Consider the following 17,369-nt stretch of genomic DNA (forward strand, 5'->3'; position numbering starts at 1 on the left):
GCCTAACATGGAGAGAGCACCCCCTTGTGGTGAAGGAGGGAAACTAGTCATAATATTCTGTCAACATGTTACGGACAGCATGTTCATTTCAATCCAGTGTCATATTTCTACGGAGATCAGATTTGTCTGAGGAGACCGTGACACAAACAATCCTTTGTGGTTGTTTGTGTTTCCTTTGACTCTTATTCTTTCCAATCCATTTGCGCTTTTGGCCAGTTTGTGTTAGAGCTTAACATTACTTCCCCTCCCCGTCACCCACTGCCCCCCCAACCCCCCAAAAAAGAGCTAAAGAATCCCTTCAAAGCTTCTGTCCATTGAGCTCTCGCTCCACCCTTTCTCTGAGCAGACCAGAGAGGCCAAATCCTGGCCGAGGGTTTTAGTTCCCATCACTCAGCCTTTAGCCCGGGCCCTGACGGCCCTACCGGCCCCCAAACACATGAAATACCACCGAAGCGCCAGCGTGGCAAGGCCTCCCCATTCTCCCACCGTGTTTCATAAACACAGGCTTAACCCTGAAAGATACACTCCCCGTCACACACAAGGAACATCCCTAATGGAACCTGACACTGCTACATTCCTAACTCTCTCTCTCTCTCTCTCTCTCTCTCTCTCTCTCTCTCTCTCTCTCTCTCTCTCTCCCTATTGCTAGTAAGTCTTTCTCTCTCTCTCTCCCCCTCTCTCTCTCTCTCTCTCTCTCTCTCTCTCTCTCTCTCCCACTATCTCTCTACGTATCTGCCTCTCTCTCCCCCTCTCTCCCTCTCTCTCTCTCTCTCTCATTCTCTTTTTTTGTCTTGTGCTGTTTTCTTTATTTTTCCCATTGAATAAACAGAGTTGAGTCTCCACATAGATGTTTATTTGTCCAAATGATACAGTACTGATGAAAGAGACGAAGCGACTGCATGTAAGATACACATGGTTACATGATGTGAAACAATATGTTAATTTCACAAAATATAGATTACTGCAAAACTCACTGAAAGAAGCAGGTGCTATATCTCTTTCCAAAACAAATAAAAATGTGTATATAACTTGTATTTTGCTTATATATTGTTTTTTATGTCCCATTCATCAACCTCACAAAGTCAATTTCCTGTATGTGCAAATATACTTGGCCAAATAAAAGAATTCTGATTCTAATTCTGATTCTATTGATACTCATTTTCAGTTTCAGTCACGAAACTCTGTTTCTCAAGGCACTAAATGTCACCAATATTTGTGCGTACAAGTATTGAAAAAAAAAACACAAAAAAACAAAGTGACTGGAGTGAACAAAACAAGATAGTAAAAAAACGAACAAACAAAAAACCCCTCAAGCACTGGGGACAACAGTTATTGTTAACACTTCCACATTCACTACATAAGCTATGCAGTTAGCCCTTTTGTTCTGTATGTAGAAATGATTCATGAGTCATAGATGATTTCTGAGTCACAGATGATTCCTGAGTCATAGTCCAGATATGTAGGTACTTATGCGGTAATATGCACATTCCATATCAGAAACAATAACATTTTTCATATAAAATACTGCATAGGAACATTCAAACATTCAAAGGACATTTATATGTCTTCTATAGAGTAATACATTATACAGTACCTGACATTTTGACAAAGCTGAGGTGTCTGAAATGTTTAGAAATTTTGCAGTATTGGAATGGTTGGTAAACCATTGTTGTGCCACAGTATAAGTTATACAGAATGTATACAAAATAACAACTCTGTATCTATAGCAGCTTGGTCTATCCTCTGAACTTGAGCAACAAGCACCCCTCTGAATACAGTTACACAGTAACCTACATCAAGTAACAAATATCTTTATGTACCATTTGACACATGAATAACACTTTGGTACCATATAGCTCTACTGCCATCCAGTGGTGTTTTCAACCCCAAAATCTTGGTGGGCCCACTGTCAAAAACCCTCATATGCACGGCAGTGGAATCACAGTCAAACAAAACGCATCACCCGTACTGTGTACATCATAAATGTACACAGTTGGATATAGCCTACATCAAGACAGTTAGCAGAATATATTTTAAGATTAAGATAAAAAAAAATAAGTTGAACTCTTTCTCGTGGGCAGAATCATGCAGCTCTGTGGAATGTCTTGATGTGTCAGTGCTGTGATGTCATCAGTTTAGAAGTAACAAGATGAATGGTGGTTGGGTCTCCTTATCAACAGCTCCTAATTTAAATACTGTGGTTTTTAGGGTGATATAAAAAGCAGAAGTCAGGGAAAAGCACTACATCTTTCTTTGTCCTGTTGTTCAGGTTCTCATCATGTTGCGAGTAGCATTGTTGAATGACCTGTGGTCATTTCTCTATCTCTCCGTCTTTCTCTCTCTCTCTCTCTCTCTGTCACTCTATTAGAATGTAACATTGTTCTATGCCTTGTAATAGTTGTATATAAGCATACAGTATTACTAAAGCCTCATTTGACCTTTCTTGCACTAAATCAGCACAAACTCAACAATTATTTCACATAGTGGTGATTACATTGGAGTCAGATTATCAATATTAGATATGCTTTGCTATCAACAGAATATAGCAAAGTCTCAGCCAAACTTTAGTGTGGATATATTACTATAAATCTGTCCGTAGTGCTCCATACCTGACTGATTTGATGTTGTTGGCACGGTGTGTCGATGAAAAAGGGGCCCTATGCTGGTTGGCGTACCCCCTGTAGCGGTTATCTTGCATATATTTGAATGGAACAAACCATGATGTATGTTTGTTTTAAGAACCACCCCATCACTTTTCGCAGAAGCCGGCTCAACTATGGACCTCTAACGTGGGAGTTATGTGGGTTCCTAGACCATTTTGTGCTGCGCTCATAGTGGTATCAATGACATACCATGTAAGGGGACAAATCATAACCCAAATACAGTACAGTAGTTTCTTCAAATGTGATCACTAGCCACCATGGATGTGATCTACTGCATGCCTATTCATTCCCTGAGGCTCTGTTGCCTCACCACTACCATTGTTCACATGTTTGTTTGGTCCAGAAGCTCACTGTTCTCATCAGCTGCTGTGGCAACATTACCTTCACCATTGGCTGCTGAGGCACCATTACCTCCACCATTGGCTGCTGAGGCACCATCAACACCACCATTGACCTCAACACCGTTGTTCAAAGTAGCATTACCATCTGCAACAACATGGTTCAACAACTTACTCAAAGCATAGAATGTTGTCCTTGTACAATCTGGGTCAAAATAGTATTTGAAATGTTTAAAATACTTTGGGTGGTTGGGCTTAAATACTTTGAGGCTTAAATACTTTGCACTTTTGGGAGTATTATATTGGTTCCATTGCTCCAGGGAAAATCAATCAAGCACAGCTAAGTATTTGAAATGATTTGAAATACAATTTGAACCCAGGTCTGGTCCATGTACAAATGTCCAATATGTCAGGTTCAGACTGTCACATTGTCATACATTTAACGCTTTGACATTGAGAAGCTAGAGAATAGAGTACAATAATCAGTGAATTCATCAAAGGTACCAGTACCACCTCCCTTAAGCAACCAGGAGAGCACTTCAACACCTTGAATGGTAATAACATCCTGAGTTGTTTATACTCTAGTAAGTAAAAATTACTAGAAAGAGGAACTGCACAACTTACGTGTCATGTTGTATCTCAAGGCAGTAATCACAGCAACCACAACCACAACCACAATCACCATCACAATCACAATCCCAATCCCAACCGTCACGCCAGTGAAGGAGCTACCCGGCTCCTCTCCTGCTAGGAACAAAAAAGAGGAAGGGGTACAGACATAAACATAGTAACATGAGTAGTATAATGTGCTTCAGTGTTTCCTGCATGTCCTGCCCTCCAGTCTCAATCATGTGATACAAGCACAGACTCAGCAATATGGCAAAAGCACAGCCAGACTGAGCTTGAAGTCACTGTGAAGGGTACTGCTCCTATAGAGTACACCTGTTCAATTATTGAAAACTACCAGACAGTATACACCTGTATTATACACCCGTAGGACATTATACACCAGACAGTATACACCTGTGGGACCTATATGAGTCAGAAACAGTTTAGTCAGAAACAGGTTTATGTTTACATTTTGTAAACATGAATAAGTGGCAGTGTTATATCCTATATACAGTGGGGGAAATAATTATTTGATCCCCTGCTGATTTTGTTAGTTTGCCCGATTACAAAGAAATGAGCGGTCTATAATTTTTATGGTACTTTTAGTTTTAGTATGTATACGTATAGTATCCTGTGTGTATATATAGCTGTAGCTGTGGCTATGGCTCTGTGTGAATGTTCTGGTAATAACACTGTTATCTACTCACCGGAAAGAACGACAAAGACAGCCTTGCTCACGGTCTTCCTCGAGGTGGGGTTGTGCACCTGGCATGAAACAGTCTGATTCACTGTGACTTTCACACTGCTTGAGACGTTGTAGTTTCCAGTGTTGTGGTCTTGTGTGATGTTGGTGTCTTCCTTCCAGGACTCAACAGAGTGGTTGTTAGCCAGGGTGGAGTTCTGGACCATCCATGTGATGTCGGGCCTGGGGAAGCCGCCATGTGTAGTGCATAACACTGTCATCTCTGTGTAGTTCACAGCCAAGTGGGGTACTGAGAATGGTGCTGGGACGGAGACAAACAAAGCAAAGGGAAGTATTGAAGGAAGTTATCCAGTACTAACAGAATCAATGAGAGAGTACAACTCTTGACTTGAGGATTCAATGAAATGAAGAGCTGAAAAAAGTGAATAAGACATCCATACCTGATACATGCAGAGTGGTTCTGCATATTTTTGTGTAAGATTTGATTTCTTGATCTTTATTTTTTGCATCAAAGAGTCTAGCAAAAGCCCACACAGTTTTCTGATCGTCCACAGGAGTTAGTGGATTTATTTGGATAGAGATATTTCCAGAGCTAATCTCATCCTTATAAGCTGTGGTTCTGTTCCTGTAATGCTCAGACTGATGCTCATTTGTTTCTCCTCTTTTGAAATTGAACAAAACGTTTTGTTTAGGATCTTCTTGCCAAAAGAACACGAGGTACTTTGAGGAAATGGGGTCGGTGAAGTCCAGTTTACAGGGCAAGACGACGGGCCCTCCAACACTGCCATTGACGACATTTGATGAGTGTTGAGAATGACTGTTGATGACTGTTGCTGATGAGAAAACAAACAAGAAGAAGCCAGCGTTTATAATAGAGGAGTAATTTGCACTGTGATGGTGTGTTCTGTAGACTGGTCTCCTACTCGAATCGTGTACCAATACGGGATAGTACTGTACGCGTACTCCTGGTAAGTACGCAAGGCAGAATCTGCACGTCGCTGGTTCGAATCCCCCTATGGAAAACTATATTTGTTAATTCTTGTTGCCAATGCTAACGTTTGCTAATGCCTTCCCCTGACAACTTAACCTTAACTTAACTATTCAAAGTTAATGCATTATACTGACAGGGAATAGGCACTATAAGTCATTAACTTCGAGTGGTTTAAGGTACGGGAAAGTTGTCAAATTACTTTTACAAATTACAATGTAACATCACGCCCACAACAGCAGAGCTTTTCAACACACAGGCGGAGGTAAGGGGAAACAATGGATTAAAGAATATTTAGTGACAACTTTTCTTAAAAAGAAATCACAGTGTTTACCCAGGGATGTTGGGAAAGTAAAATTAGAACGACTACATTTCCCCTTTAATAAAGACTCAATTCCTACGTAAGTCACTCAAATCACTCACCCTAACGTAGCGCATCTTCAGTTTTTGACGTATCGTACACGATTTAATTAGGAGACTCAGGTCAGTTATTTCAGTGAATAATTTAAGTATCACACAGTAAGGCACAGCAAGGAGGACGCTGCTGGCATCAGAGACGGACACACACACACACACACACACACACACACACACACACACAACTATTCTGACTTGCTGATCATGTCATATGTTCATGGTATATTATATCGTACTACAGTTTTGTTTAATTCAGCGGGGAGCTATTTCAGAGTGGAACCATCCATTACGCCAAATCTATTTTACACTCATTAAACTAAAACATTTACATCAACGACATTTGCATAAACCTGCTCGCTCATTTTCTGTCATTTGGGAATGTTTCAACATATGAGTAACAACTGCAATCAGCAGTTCTGATCTGACGAAATGGCTGGGCCACCACGTGTTTCGCTTTCGTAAAAGTAAAAGTATGAATGAGACTTGTTTGCATTGAAAAAGCTACATATTGTACCGTATTTGACCTTTAACAATCATGTGTAACAGGAACAGAGACGGACCGAGAATTTCCAGAGAAGCCTAGTTCAGTTGGCTGAAAAGCTGTGGGTTCAGTTTCCACATTCAGTATGCTGACGTGTGCTTGTTTAAATACCTAGAGCTGTAACTTACATGACAATGGGGTTTGGTCTAACCAAATGCTTTGCATTGTTTGTTCACTGAGATCTGAGTTTCCTCATTCACAGTAAATGTGGTGTCCTGGGGTGTTTTCAGTGGTCTAGCACCAGGGCCTACAGTGCACGCATATGCCCATGTCAGTATGGGTTTGAATCCGGCCCATGCCCTGCTGACATACCCTCTCCTTCTTACTTCCTGTCTTTCTCTACCGTCTCTGTCCAATCAAAACTGAAAAAGAGTGGAAAATAATCAAATAAACAACAGTAAATGTGGTTTTGACATTTGTCAGCATGTTGCCGCTGGCAATAGTCTAGTCCAGCTGGGTGGTGTTTTGTTCTGTTGTACACAAACATGGGTACATGTGTAGTGGAGGTGATTTGGAATCACACTCTGGTGATGTGCAGCCCTGCCCGAGACTTCTAAGCCCAGATAGAGCCCTGGTACATGAGGATGGAGGTTCCCGGTTCAAACCCTGCTAGCTGCATTGTGATGAGCTGACCTAGAGGAAGTTGTGACCAGATGGTAGCTTTGACGACACGTGCATGGGTGTGAATAAAGTCGCCCTCCCTTCCCAGTAAGGCAAAGTATTTATAATAGGTGTATATAGTGTCAATATTAAATGATGATGCATAACAGACTTCACTCACAAAATATTATTCCCAAATGGATTAGGCTACACTCCTACAGCTGCAATCGCAGTCAGACTGAAACATTACCATAAAGACGGGAGGCACATTTCGACAAGTGGTTATGTAACTTTGAATGTGCATTGGCTGTTGAATGGCCCTATTACTAGAAGTCACATGATTCATGGTTTGACGTGAAAAAGGGAAGTTCTGCCTGACAGACGTCAGTGTGTCTGCACACTATGCAATGGTCACGTAAACGTTCTCTTTCATTGTAAACGATCATTTGAAAAGTTGTTATTCATCCAACTGGCTGGCTTTTGCCATTGAAAATGTCTATTTGTGAATGTTTTTAAAGGCCCTGTTTTCTGTCACCAACCATACCTTTCCACTAGTTCACCATTCGTTCCAGCCTTTTAGTGCTGGTTGTTCTTATCCTGATGCTATGTTGTTGTTTTTTAAACAATCTTAGCTTTTTGAGTGCACAGTTTGTAAAAATTAATTGTTTATCTCTTTGAGGTACCAGTTAATATATAATGCTATTTAGAATACACTTTCATCCAAGGCAACTTACAGTACAGTGAGTGCATACATTTTTTGTATAGATGGTCCCAGATGGGATCAATCCGCAGCTGCTAAATGGCATATATTATTATATTACAACCAAATCCTTTAGAAGTAGCTGGAGTGTGTTTGCTTCATACACATTTTCTCATTTAATAAAATAACAAAGGGCTGCTTAAGAGGCGTAGGACACTAAGGCACATGCCATATCATCACACGTTCCCTTGTTCACTTCCAGCCATCGACATATCCTGCATGTCATTCCTCCTCTCTCTCTCTCTCATCCTTCCTGTCAATTCTACTGTCTCTATCCCAATAAAAGCAGGAATGCCCTAAAAATATGTTTAATATTTGCACCAAATTCCCTTTCTTGTATGTGACATTGAGGGGCAGACAGTGGGGGAAGTCTGTGGCCTGTGTTTGATTTTCAGTTCTGGGAAGAAGAAAAAATTAAAAATATAAAAGTGGGTCTGCCCCACTCAAAAAATAACCTTTAAAAATAAATGGTTAAACGGACGTGAGTCGGGGCGCTCAGTGGCGTCGCACACTAAGGCGCATACCCTATCATCGCAAGGTCCCTGGTTCGATTCCGGCCGTCGCCATATCCTGCATATCCTGTCAACCCTCCTCTCTCTCACCCATCCTTCCTGTCAATCTCTACTGTCTCTATCTCAATAAAGCAGAAATGCCCTAAAAATATATTAAAAAAAAAAAAAAAACTGACGTGACAGTCAGTAATTTCCTGTGGTCCTGTTAGTGTGTTTGTGGCACATGGGTCCTCCATTTCCAGTCCTCGTCCTCCATTTTGAGATTTTTTAAACATTTAACATTTAAACATTTTTAAAAGAAAGGTACATCTCTTTTTCTAAGAACCAGGACCACTATGTCACCACATAGCCTCGTAGTGACATAGTGACACACTTACTGTGATTACAGCTAGAGAGGTCACACCCAGAGCAAACATCCACTTCATCTGACTCTCACTTACTTTGAGTGAGTGTGTAATGGTATTTGTGGATCAGAGTATCAACCATGCAGAAGTCCCAACATGGATATTTACATCTTTTATCTCATCTCTAACCAAAATCTTCCTTTCCTTGTAATTGCATAAGTAAAAACAAGTAAAAGACAAATTCACCAAGTGATATTCAAGAAAATATTGAGAGGACATGACTCACCGGATGATGCCATCAAAATGATGATGAGAAATGAAGCCATTCCACACTGCAGGGGACAGAGAGAATAAATGAATCCGCTTTTAGCTCAAATAATATCGTGTAACGTTTTTTAAACGTTAGATCGGAGACGTGCCGGAGGAGAGTGAACCAAAAAAGGGCAACCTCAGCAACCTCACCTCAGACTAGACCTACGCTTCCGTACGTCAGAGGTTGTTTCCTGTTGCCGGACCAATAGAATGATTCAATAGAGTGATGCAACCTCGATGTTTGAACTTTCACAACAAATCAAACTTGGTTATGTTTCACGTCTGAATATGCTGCTACTGCTACTCCCTAACTTCCTAACCTTCTGCTCGTTTGATGCTGGAAGCAACGCCCTTTGGGAAGTTCCATTCGCCCATTATGTAACAGGAGACACAGTGTTTACAATAATAAGCTCCCTTTCACTCGTTCCTCTATCTCAATCTCTCACTCTCTCACATCTTTTTTTGTATGTGTTCCCTAGCAATCACATGGAACTACAATTCTATCATTTCCTCTTGTGTGCGTCACTAAGCTTGAGGTATCTTCTGGTACAGCTTAGTGTAACTTCCACTTGTGGCATTGTTATGTTAATTGTGAGTTGAACCTTTTGTTTAAGCCTCTGTTATTCCCAGTTATTACATGGCCCATTTAACCAGCACTCAGCTGTGAAATGCGGGCCCTCATGAAACCGAAAACAAACAAGAACAACACAATAAGAAAGAGCAGGTCTCCTTTCTCCATATAAGTACGATACTGTAGCACCTTGTCTCTCATTATGATCTCTCGATGTTTGCATACTCTGCCATTGACTGTCAAAATATGAGTCAGTTGACTTCAGTGCCCCTCCCTGTCCCCTCCAGTTCCCACCAAAACATTGTTCAGCATTGTAGTCTAGCAAGGACTAGACTACAGCCCCATTAGCCCCATCTACTGAAAATGCCTTGTACTGTATCTCATTGGAAGACCTCAAATGACTTCTCTAAAGACCTACTGTAATGACATCTTTCATCTGAGTACTTAAATGTGGACTCTGGGATATGACGTCATGCCAGGAAGTCACAGCAACTTTTATCAAAAGATATTTGGAGTAAGTAAAGACAATGGTAGGCACTTGTAAGACACCGGTGCATGCGCACTGTAACGATATACATGATACTGTATTTATTCACTCCTCATGTCCTCATACACTATACACTCAATTCACTCCTCAAGTCCTCATACACTGGTCAATGCCTTGTGGCACAGCTTAGGGTAAACTTCCACCTGCGGGATTGTACCGCAGCCAGCATACAGTGCTTACTGTCTGCCGTAACTAAACCCTCTGTTGTCACAGCTAATCACTGGGGGGGGGGGGGGGGGGGGCTCTGATGGTGGCGGTAGGAGTTCAGTCTGATATGTTGTTGTTCTTTTCGCCTCTCTTACCGCCACTCCACCCAGCTGAGTGCAGGCGAGACTGCAGACACAAATACCATGTCAGCAGGAGCAGGATCATTATCTCATGAATCCTTTACACTTATTTCTCTATCCCAGTGGCACCGCCCTTTGGGGATTCCCTCACTCTCTCACTCTCTCTCTCTCACTCTCTGCCTCACTCTCACTCTCTCTCTCTCTCTCTCTCTCTCTCACTCTCTCTCACTCTCTCTCTCTCTCTCTCTCTCTCTCTCTCTCTCTCTCTCTCTCTCTCTCTACAGAAGGAGTCAGTCTGACAGATGTGGTTACTGTGAGTACATTTACAGGTTACTGCCATGTCATTTTCACCCCTTCAAAGCAAACGCTGACAGCAAAGATGTGCACTTAAGAGTTCTGGCTCTGGTTTATTCATTACCGATGGAACTCGTAAAACTCTTTCAACCTTTGCTCTGAGCGTGTGCCTTCCCACTTGATAAAACCATAAGCACCACGAACAAATATGACTTGAAAAGTTGTAACTTTGCTGTAAGGTTGGAACCACTTCAAAGCCAGCATTTCTATCCTATACTCTTTTCCTTCAGAGAAGACAACAGTGTGCCTATCAGCGACATTCATCATATCACGTACAGTAAACCGTCAGGTTGTGTTGCAAATTTCCAACACCTTACAGATATAGTTAATTTAAAATGTTTTATACTGTTTGGTTAGAGAGTCATAAGTCCTTTGTTTTTCGGAAACCCGTGGTAAACACCTTGGTTTTATAAGAATAAACACAAAAAAACAAAAGTTCGAGGAAGTTGAGTATGTCATTTTTGTAATGTGGCCTTGAAGTGTGTACCTGGGTCGAATAAGCTAGCCTTCCTTTTGCTGCAACACAATAGGCTAACAGAAAATATATGGAAATACTTTACCTGCATACTGAAGTCTGTACAGATGGTATTGGTCCCGTGTGGCTTGTTGGCACTGTAGACTTCTCTGCTCTTCTCTCTCCTCAGACTGGCGCACTCTGTACTTCCTTCTCTAAAATTTACCTAGAATTTCACACCCCTTTCTCGGCGCAGAGCTACACGCTTGTCTCTCTCTCTCTCTCTTCCCCTCTCGGTTAAACCTCTGGGTAGATCTGGGGCAGATATATTTTAATCCATTCTGATGAAGCCTTGCAAATGTGCTGTCAGAGGTGAGCACGGTGATGACTTTGCAATGTCAGACAAAGTCCTTGTTTGGAAGGCCCCCAGGACTGGCCTTCAGAAACCTGAATATATGAGCCTTTTCTCAATTGTTAGGAACATGACTCCTCACATCCTTTCCTCTGTCCTCCACCTGCTCCGTCCTCAGAAAGCGTTGGAGGAGAATATGTCAGGGGAGGAACCTAGATCTTCTCCTCCAATGCATTTTCAGTAGGATGCGAATGGAGGACAGAGGAGAGAACGCAACAAGTCGTGTTCCTAATAATAGAGAAAAGGCTATTACCCCCCTGTGCAAGTTTCTCTCCTGAATATGGTTTATATTTTAGATTCTTCAAAGTAGCCACCTTTTGCTTTGATGACAGCTTTGCACACTCTTGACAAGGTGTGTGCAAACCTTTGTCTGGTACTGTACGTATATTTAAGCAAAATATTAACAAAATATTTACAAAAAGCAAAAAAAAATACAAAATAGAACAATAAAACAATATCTCATGTAGGCTGTACGAGGCTAAGAGGCAATGAGGCTAGAGGCTGTGAAATGGGTATGGGGCATGTACACTATCAATTAGAATATATTTAAATAAATATAAATTACACTGTCAGTGCATTGTGTGTGTGAGTGTGTGACAGGTTGGGGTGGGGCAGGGGGAGTGGAAGTCCCAGAGTCAGTGAGAGGCAGGGAGCTTGTTTGTGAGCCCCACTGCCATGAGGAAGAACCTGTTCAGGTGGCGCAAGGTTTTGGTCTCGATAGACTGGAACCTTTTCAGCAGAAGAGTTAGGTTAAGGTGTGTTGGGTACTTGTGTGGGTTAGCAGGGGCAAGACAGTGTTTCCAGTGTTTTCCATGCAGGTCCGCCGTAGATAAGAACCATCTCTTCAGGCTACATCTTAACTGTCCCTCCTAAAGACCTCTTCATCCCCACTACCCCCCTGTACAAGTTTCTCTACTGTAAAAAAAAAAAATAATGAAAAGAAAAAAAGTAAATCTTCCTAGCATTGTGACTGCCAACGGCCCCTGGTCCTACCATAGATTACTTTTTCATATGATGACTGCTGGATAGATGATTCACTTACTTAAACAAATGCATTTGTTGTAAGTCGCTTTGGATAAAGGCGTCTGCTAAATGCTGTAAATGTAAATGTAAATGTAAATGTAATGTAATGTAATGTAATGTAATGTAATGTAATGTAATGCAGGTCCTGTGTGGGCCGGAGGATGTACCATGCGGTACCTGTACCCCCGAGCCTCGTATCTCCGGTTCAGTCCCTACTGTATCTGAATTCATGATGGAAACATTTTTATCGACAGAAGTAAATTCCTGCCCTGCAGCTCCCTTAGTCATACCTAAACAGATTAGTCATGCAACAGATTAGTCATCATTAGGAGTATTATTTACACTCAAGATTCAAGATTCAAGATTCAAGATGGTTTTATTGTCATATGCACAACAATTACAGAGCAGTCGCTGGCAATGAAATTCTTAAGCCTTGGGCTCCTCCAACAGTGCAATAAGAAGTGTAAATAATAAAAAATAAAAAGAAACAACAACAATAACAATAGTTACCTAAATACAAAACTAAATAAATGTAAATGTAAATGTAAAATGTAAAAAGTGAAATGTAAACAGACGTTTTTATCCAGATGTCGACTGGTATAAAGTGGCATTTTATAAAGTGGCATGTTATAAAGTGGCATAGTTAAACTCCTTATCGAGGTTTAAATACAAACTAGAGATTTATGGACTTATATTTATAGACAGCATTTGATTGTTCAAAGAGAGAGACAATAATCAGGGAAAAGCTAATGTGTTCAACTGCTTGTGTGTAGGCCTATCTGTAGACCTGTGACAGTTTATCTTCCACATGTTGCTTATATAAGAGCTTAGTTAACAGCTTTGACCTCACCCTTATCAAAGTGTTTACATTGGGTTAAGTTACAGGGTTGTACTGATTAAGTTACAGCCTGTAATGATCTGTAATGATTAACAGTAAACATTGTCAATTAATTTATTTTTAGAACACGTGTATTTTGAGGAAAAACATGCAGGAGCACAGTTGAGCCTAAATGTAGCGGAGGTGATTTTGGAATCACACCTTTGTGATGAGGTAGCCCTGCCAGCGACTTCTCAGGCCAGATGTAGCCCTCTTGACAAGAGGTTGTCCTCTTAGTATAATGGTTTATGTCTGTGACATCCATGCGAGAGATCCCTGGTCCAAACCCTGCCGGTTACACAGAGGAGAGTTGGTTATTCATTGGGCTGGATCAAGGGTAGAACTAATTCTCAGAGGTGACCCCCTTCAGCTATTGGACGTCTGAATGGCCCCCATAGGTGTGTGAAGGGCAGGGGGACCATAGAGATGCAGATACTGTGAACTGGGAGAGAGGGAGAGGGAGACCGACTGACAGAGAGAGAGAGAGAGAGAGAGAGGGATAGGGAGGAGGGAGGTCTTTGTGTGGGTCTTCTGCCCTGTTTGAAGCCTATACACATGCAGCCACACACAGCTCTGTGACACTAGTGCCCAGTAACAAAGGTTCATTGTGAGGCTGAGGGCCGAGCCTAGGCCTTTTTAGGGGTTGTGTTTGCTTAAATGCCCACCAGACAGCACACACACACACACACACACACGCAACAGCACACACACACACACACACACACACACACACACACACACTCCTGTGTACTCAGAAATTACTCAGAAAAACACACTGCTGACGCACAGACCATATAAATACACATACACACACACACTCATAGTTTTGGTATGTCTATGTTACTCATTGTACATTTTCCTACTTTATTGTTTGTAACACACACATGCACGTACGCATGTACGCACACACTCTCACACAGACACTAATTAATAGTTCCTGCCGTGGGAATGTGTAGAGAGTGTGAGCCCTTGTCCTGCTGGTTTAATAATAAAACAGGCTGGTGGCTTTGGCAAGGGTTGCTATGGGTACACTGTGGAAGGGAACGAGAGTGGGGTGGGGGTGAGGACTGGGCTTAGGGAGGGAAAGGGTGAAAGAGAAAGAGTGAGAGAGAAAGAGAGAGAGAGACAGACAGGACTGCTGTGTACCACAGCATTCCAACTCAGAAACTTCCAGAAGTAGAATCCTTACGGTCAAAGAGACCCAGAGAAAGGGAGAGAGAAGAGAGAGAAAGAAAGAAAGAAAGAAAGAAAGATCGAGAGAGAGAGAAAGTGGAAGGAGGGGAAAGGGTGGGGAAAAGGAAAAGTTACCAAACAGGTGAGTGTAATCTGAGCTTGTTATGATTCACAGGAGAACTGGCTTAAAGGTGCAATCTGTAATTCAAACAACAACAAAGCAGGCTCCCTGCCAAAACAGCTGAGATATGGGGCTGGAGAAAATGTATAGTAACTCTTCTCAATTTCATGCTTGTGTGTGTAAGTAATGGATGCTTGGAAGTATACCTGTGTTTTCTGGAGTATCTCCCTACACCACATCGGGTGTGGGTAGGTGGGTTGATGTTATAGAATATGAAAATAAAACACTGAAGAATAGGTGACGGGTCAAACATAAGACATACATTTATTCCCAATGATTAGTTCTAGCAGTCACGGACATGATCGAACCAACTCAACACAAGTGGTCACGTGACCAACTAACACAAGTTAACATTACGTTATATCTGACTCCAAAAGATATTTCATGAATAATAATGATTAATAATGCTTTGCTCATCTCTGTGTGACAGACAATCGATCATATTGTATCCTAGATTCTATTAAGAATACCCAATATGCTATTTTTACCATGCCCTCAAATTAAGATGAATCGGATTGTGAGGAGTTTACGGTCAGGTCAATCTGAAGCTGATGACTCACTCTACGTGTCGTTAACGATGCATGTGAACCTGGTCACGATGATGTCGTGCTGTATTAACAGATCCTTTAACTAGCACACAACATCACATTAATACACATAGGACGAATGAGAAGAGAGTATCAACAAAATAACCAATTTAACAGTTTCAAAGCATATGACTGTAAGTTTTAACCATAATTTAACGTGCGTCAAGGACAACATGGAAGAATGGTGCCCGTGACGGGCCTAACCCAAAACTCCAAGAATATCTCGCTGTCCCTCTCAATAAATATAATTCCCAACAAATGACACGGTGTGAGATACATTACAATCGCAAAGGAATGGACAAATGGTGAGGGTGCGACTTCTTCAGGATGTCCGCCAGGCTCATTCAACTATAAGTAGTTATACACATTGAAATCAAGACTTGCGCCACCAAAATCCGTCTATAATGTTGTGGGCTGTGGTAGAAGGTTAGATAGCATGTGTGTATGATTACGAGTAGTCACAGAGTAAATCACACAAAGTTCCTACGAACTGCAGGCCATTTCCCACTTCTCACATGCTGCTGGAACTTCCTAGAATGGTTTCAGTAATAGAACCTGTAGGGAGGGCGGGACCCTTGGTAGTAGGGAAATCAAATCAAATCAAATCAAATTTTATTTGTCACTTATATAGCATACAGTTGTAATAGACACAGTGAAATGTTTTGGGATCTTGCTCCACGCTCAACAACAGCAGCAACAACAATTAAATAATAAGTAAGAAAAAGTCACAAAAAGTCACAACAAAGTGACAATAGTGTGAAAAAGAGGAGAGGAAAGAGAGGAGAGGAAAGAGAGAAAGCCAGTGGAGAAAAGGTGTAGAGAGAGCATCCAAGTCAAACAAAAAATACACTTTTTTTCAATGTACTGAATATACTTTAAGTATACATGTACTGTACTAAGTATGTACTAAGTGTACGCTATTTTGGACTAATAGTGTACTAAATATGTTCAAGTTTAAGTAGAATGCAAGTGTGATAATAATGGGTCTAGCTTATTGCTAATAATGTGCTTCAAAACTTCAATTAAATTAGAAACGCATTGCTATTTATGTTCTTTTAAATTTTCAATATTCAACCTTTATCAATGCATGAAGTCCCATTGATGTTGAGGGGAACATGACACAGAGTTTCCATGCGACTCTGTCATTCTTGCAGGAGGTCAACTGCCAAGCAAAGGGGCACATGGGCTTCAGACTTTTACTTTGAGACTTGGGACTGAATGGCACATCCAGATGTGGCAGATGGTGAGATATTTGACAGAATAATTTTCATGCAAGGAGAAGACCTAAATGTGCATGTTCTGAATGAGTTGTATCTCTCTACAGTAGCTTGTTTCTGATTAGAGAAAAGCTGGGTGTTACAATTGACCTTTGTGACCTTTGTTACATGTGTCCACAGTCTCCCCTACTTACAGTAAACAACAGTCAGGTGTCAAATGACGGCCTTCACACACAGAAGGGAGTGGCAGCCTTTACTGTAATGACTGAGCAGTGTTATGAGTGTCTATTTAATAGATAATAGGCAGTCTAATATTACATTATAACGTCATTAGTCAGCATTTCAAATGCAGACGTTGAAGTGGTGATTCCCCTGTGGGGTAATATCAACACAGTTCAGGACACTTAAATGAATCACTCTAAGAAGACTTTGAAGTAAAACACTGGAGGATAGAGGACGGGTCAAAAATAAGACATAGATTTATACAATTCCCAGTAATTACGGACATTATGAACATTATGAAGCGAACTCAAGACAAGTGGTCACATGACCAACTAACACAAGTTAACATTACGTTATATCTGACTCCAAAAGATATTTCATGATTAATAATGATTAATAATGCTTTGCTCATCCCTGTGTGACAGACAATCGATCATATCGGATCCTAGATTCAACTCTGTGATAACCTGGTCACGATTATGTTGTACTGTTTTAACAGAACCTTTAGCAAGCGCACAACATCACATTAATGCACATAGGAAGAATGAGAATAGAGTATCAACAAAATAACCGATTTAACAGTTTCAAAGCAACATATGACTGGAACCCTAACCCTAACCCTAATCACAAAGGAATTGACAAATAGTGTGGGTGTGATTTCTTCAGGATGTCTGCCA

At 41.2% G+C, this 17,369-nt stretch overlaps 2 protein-coding genes across 4 annotated transcripts in view; one reads left to right on the plus strand and one right to left on the minus strand.

Moving 5' to 3' along the window:
* Positions 1-836: 836 nt before the first annotated feature.
* Positions 837-12,666, minus strand: LOC310813230 (V-set domain-containing T-cell activation inhibitor 1-like; the record flags this gene model as incomplete). Its single annotated transcript, XM_083682093.1, has 7 exons — positions 837-3,149; positions 3,626-3,748; positions 4,318-4,614; positions 4,754-5,146; positions 8,762-8,807; positions 11,107-11,226; positions 12,613-12,666. The coding sequence occupies 7 exons, from the start codon at positions 12,664-12,666 to the stop codon at positions 2,986-2,988; spliced, it is 1,197 nt and encodes a 398-aa protein (XP_083538219.1). The 3' UTR covers positions 837-2,985.
* A 1,770-nt stretch (positions 12,667-14,436) lies between these two features.
* Positions 14,437-17,369, plus strand: part of LOC310813027 (exosomal polycystin-1-interacting protein-like) — a 12,266-nt gene continuing 9,333 nt past the window's right edge. For 2 of the 3 annotated variants that reach the window (XM_083681837.1, XM_083681839.1), the window contains exon 1: positions 14,437-14,627. The gene's annotated coding sequence lies outside the window, so the exon portion shown is untranslated. Of the gene's footprint in view, positions 14,628-16,407; positions 16,497-17,369 lie in introns of all 3 variants that reach the window. The other variant, XM_083681838.1, reaches the window with a different exon arrangement.

Source organism: Argentina silus, assembly GCF_951799395.1.
Source record: "Argentina silus genome assembly, chromosome: 12".
In the NCBI taxonomy this organism is placed as follows: domain Eukaryota; kingdom Metazoa; phylum Chordata; class Actinopteri; order Argentiniformes; family Argentinidae; genus Argentina; species Argentina silus.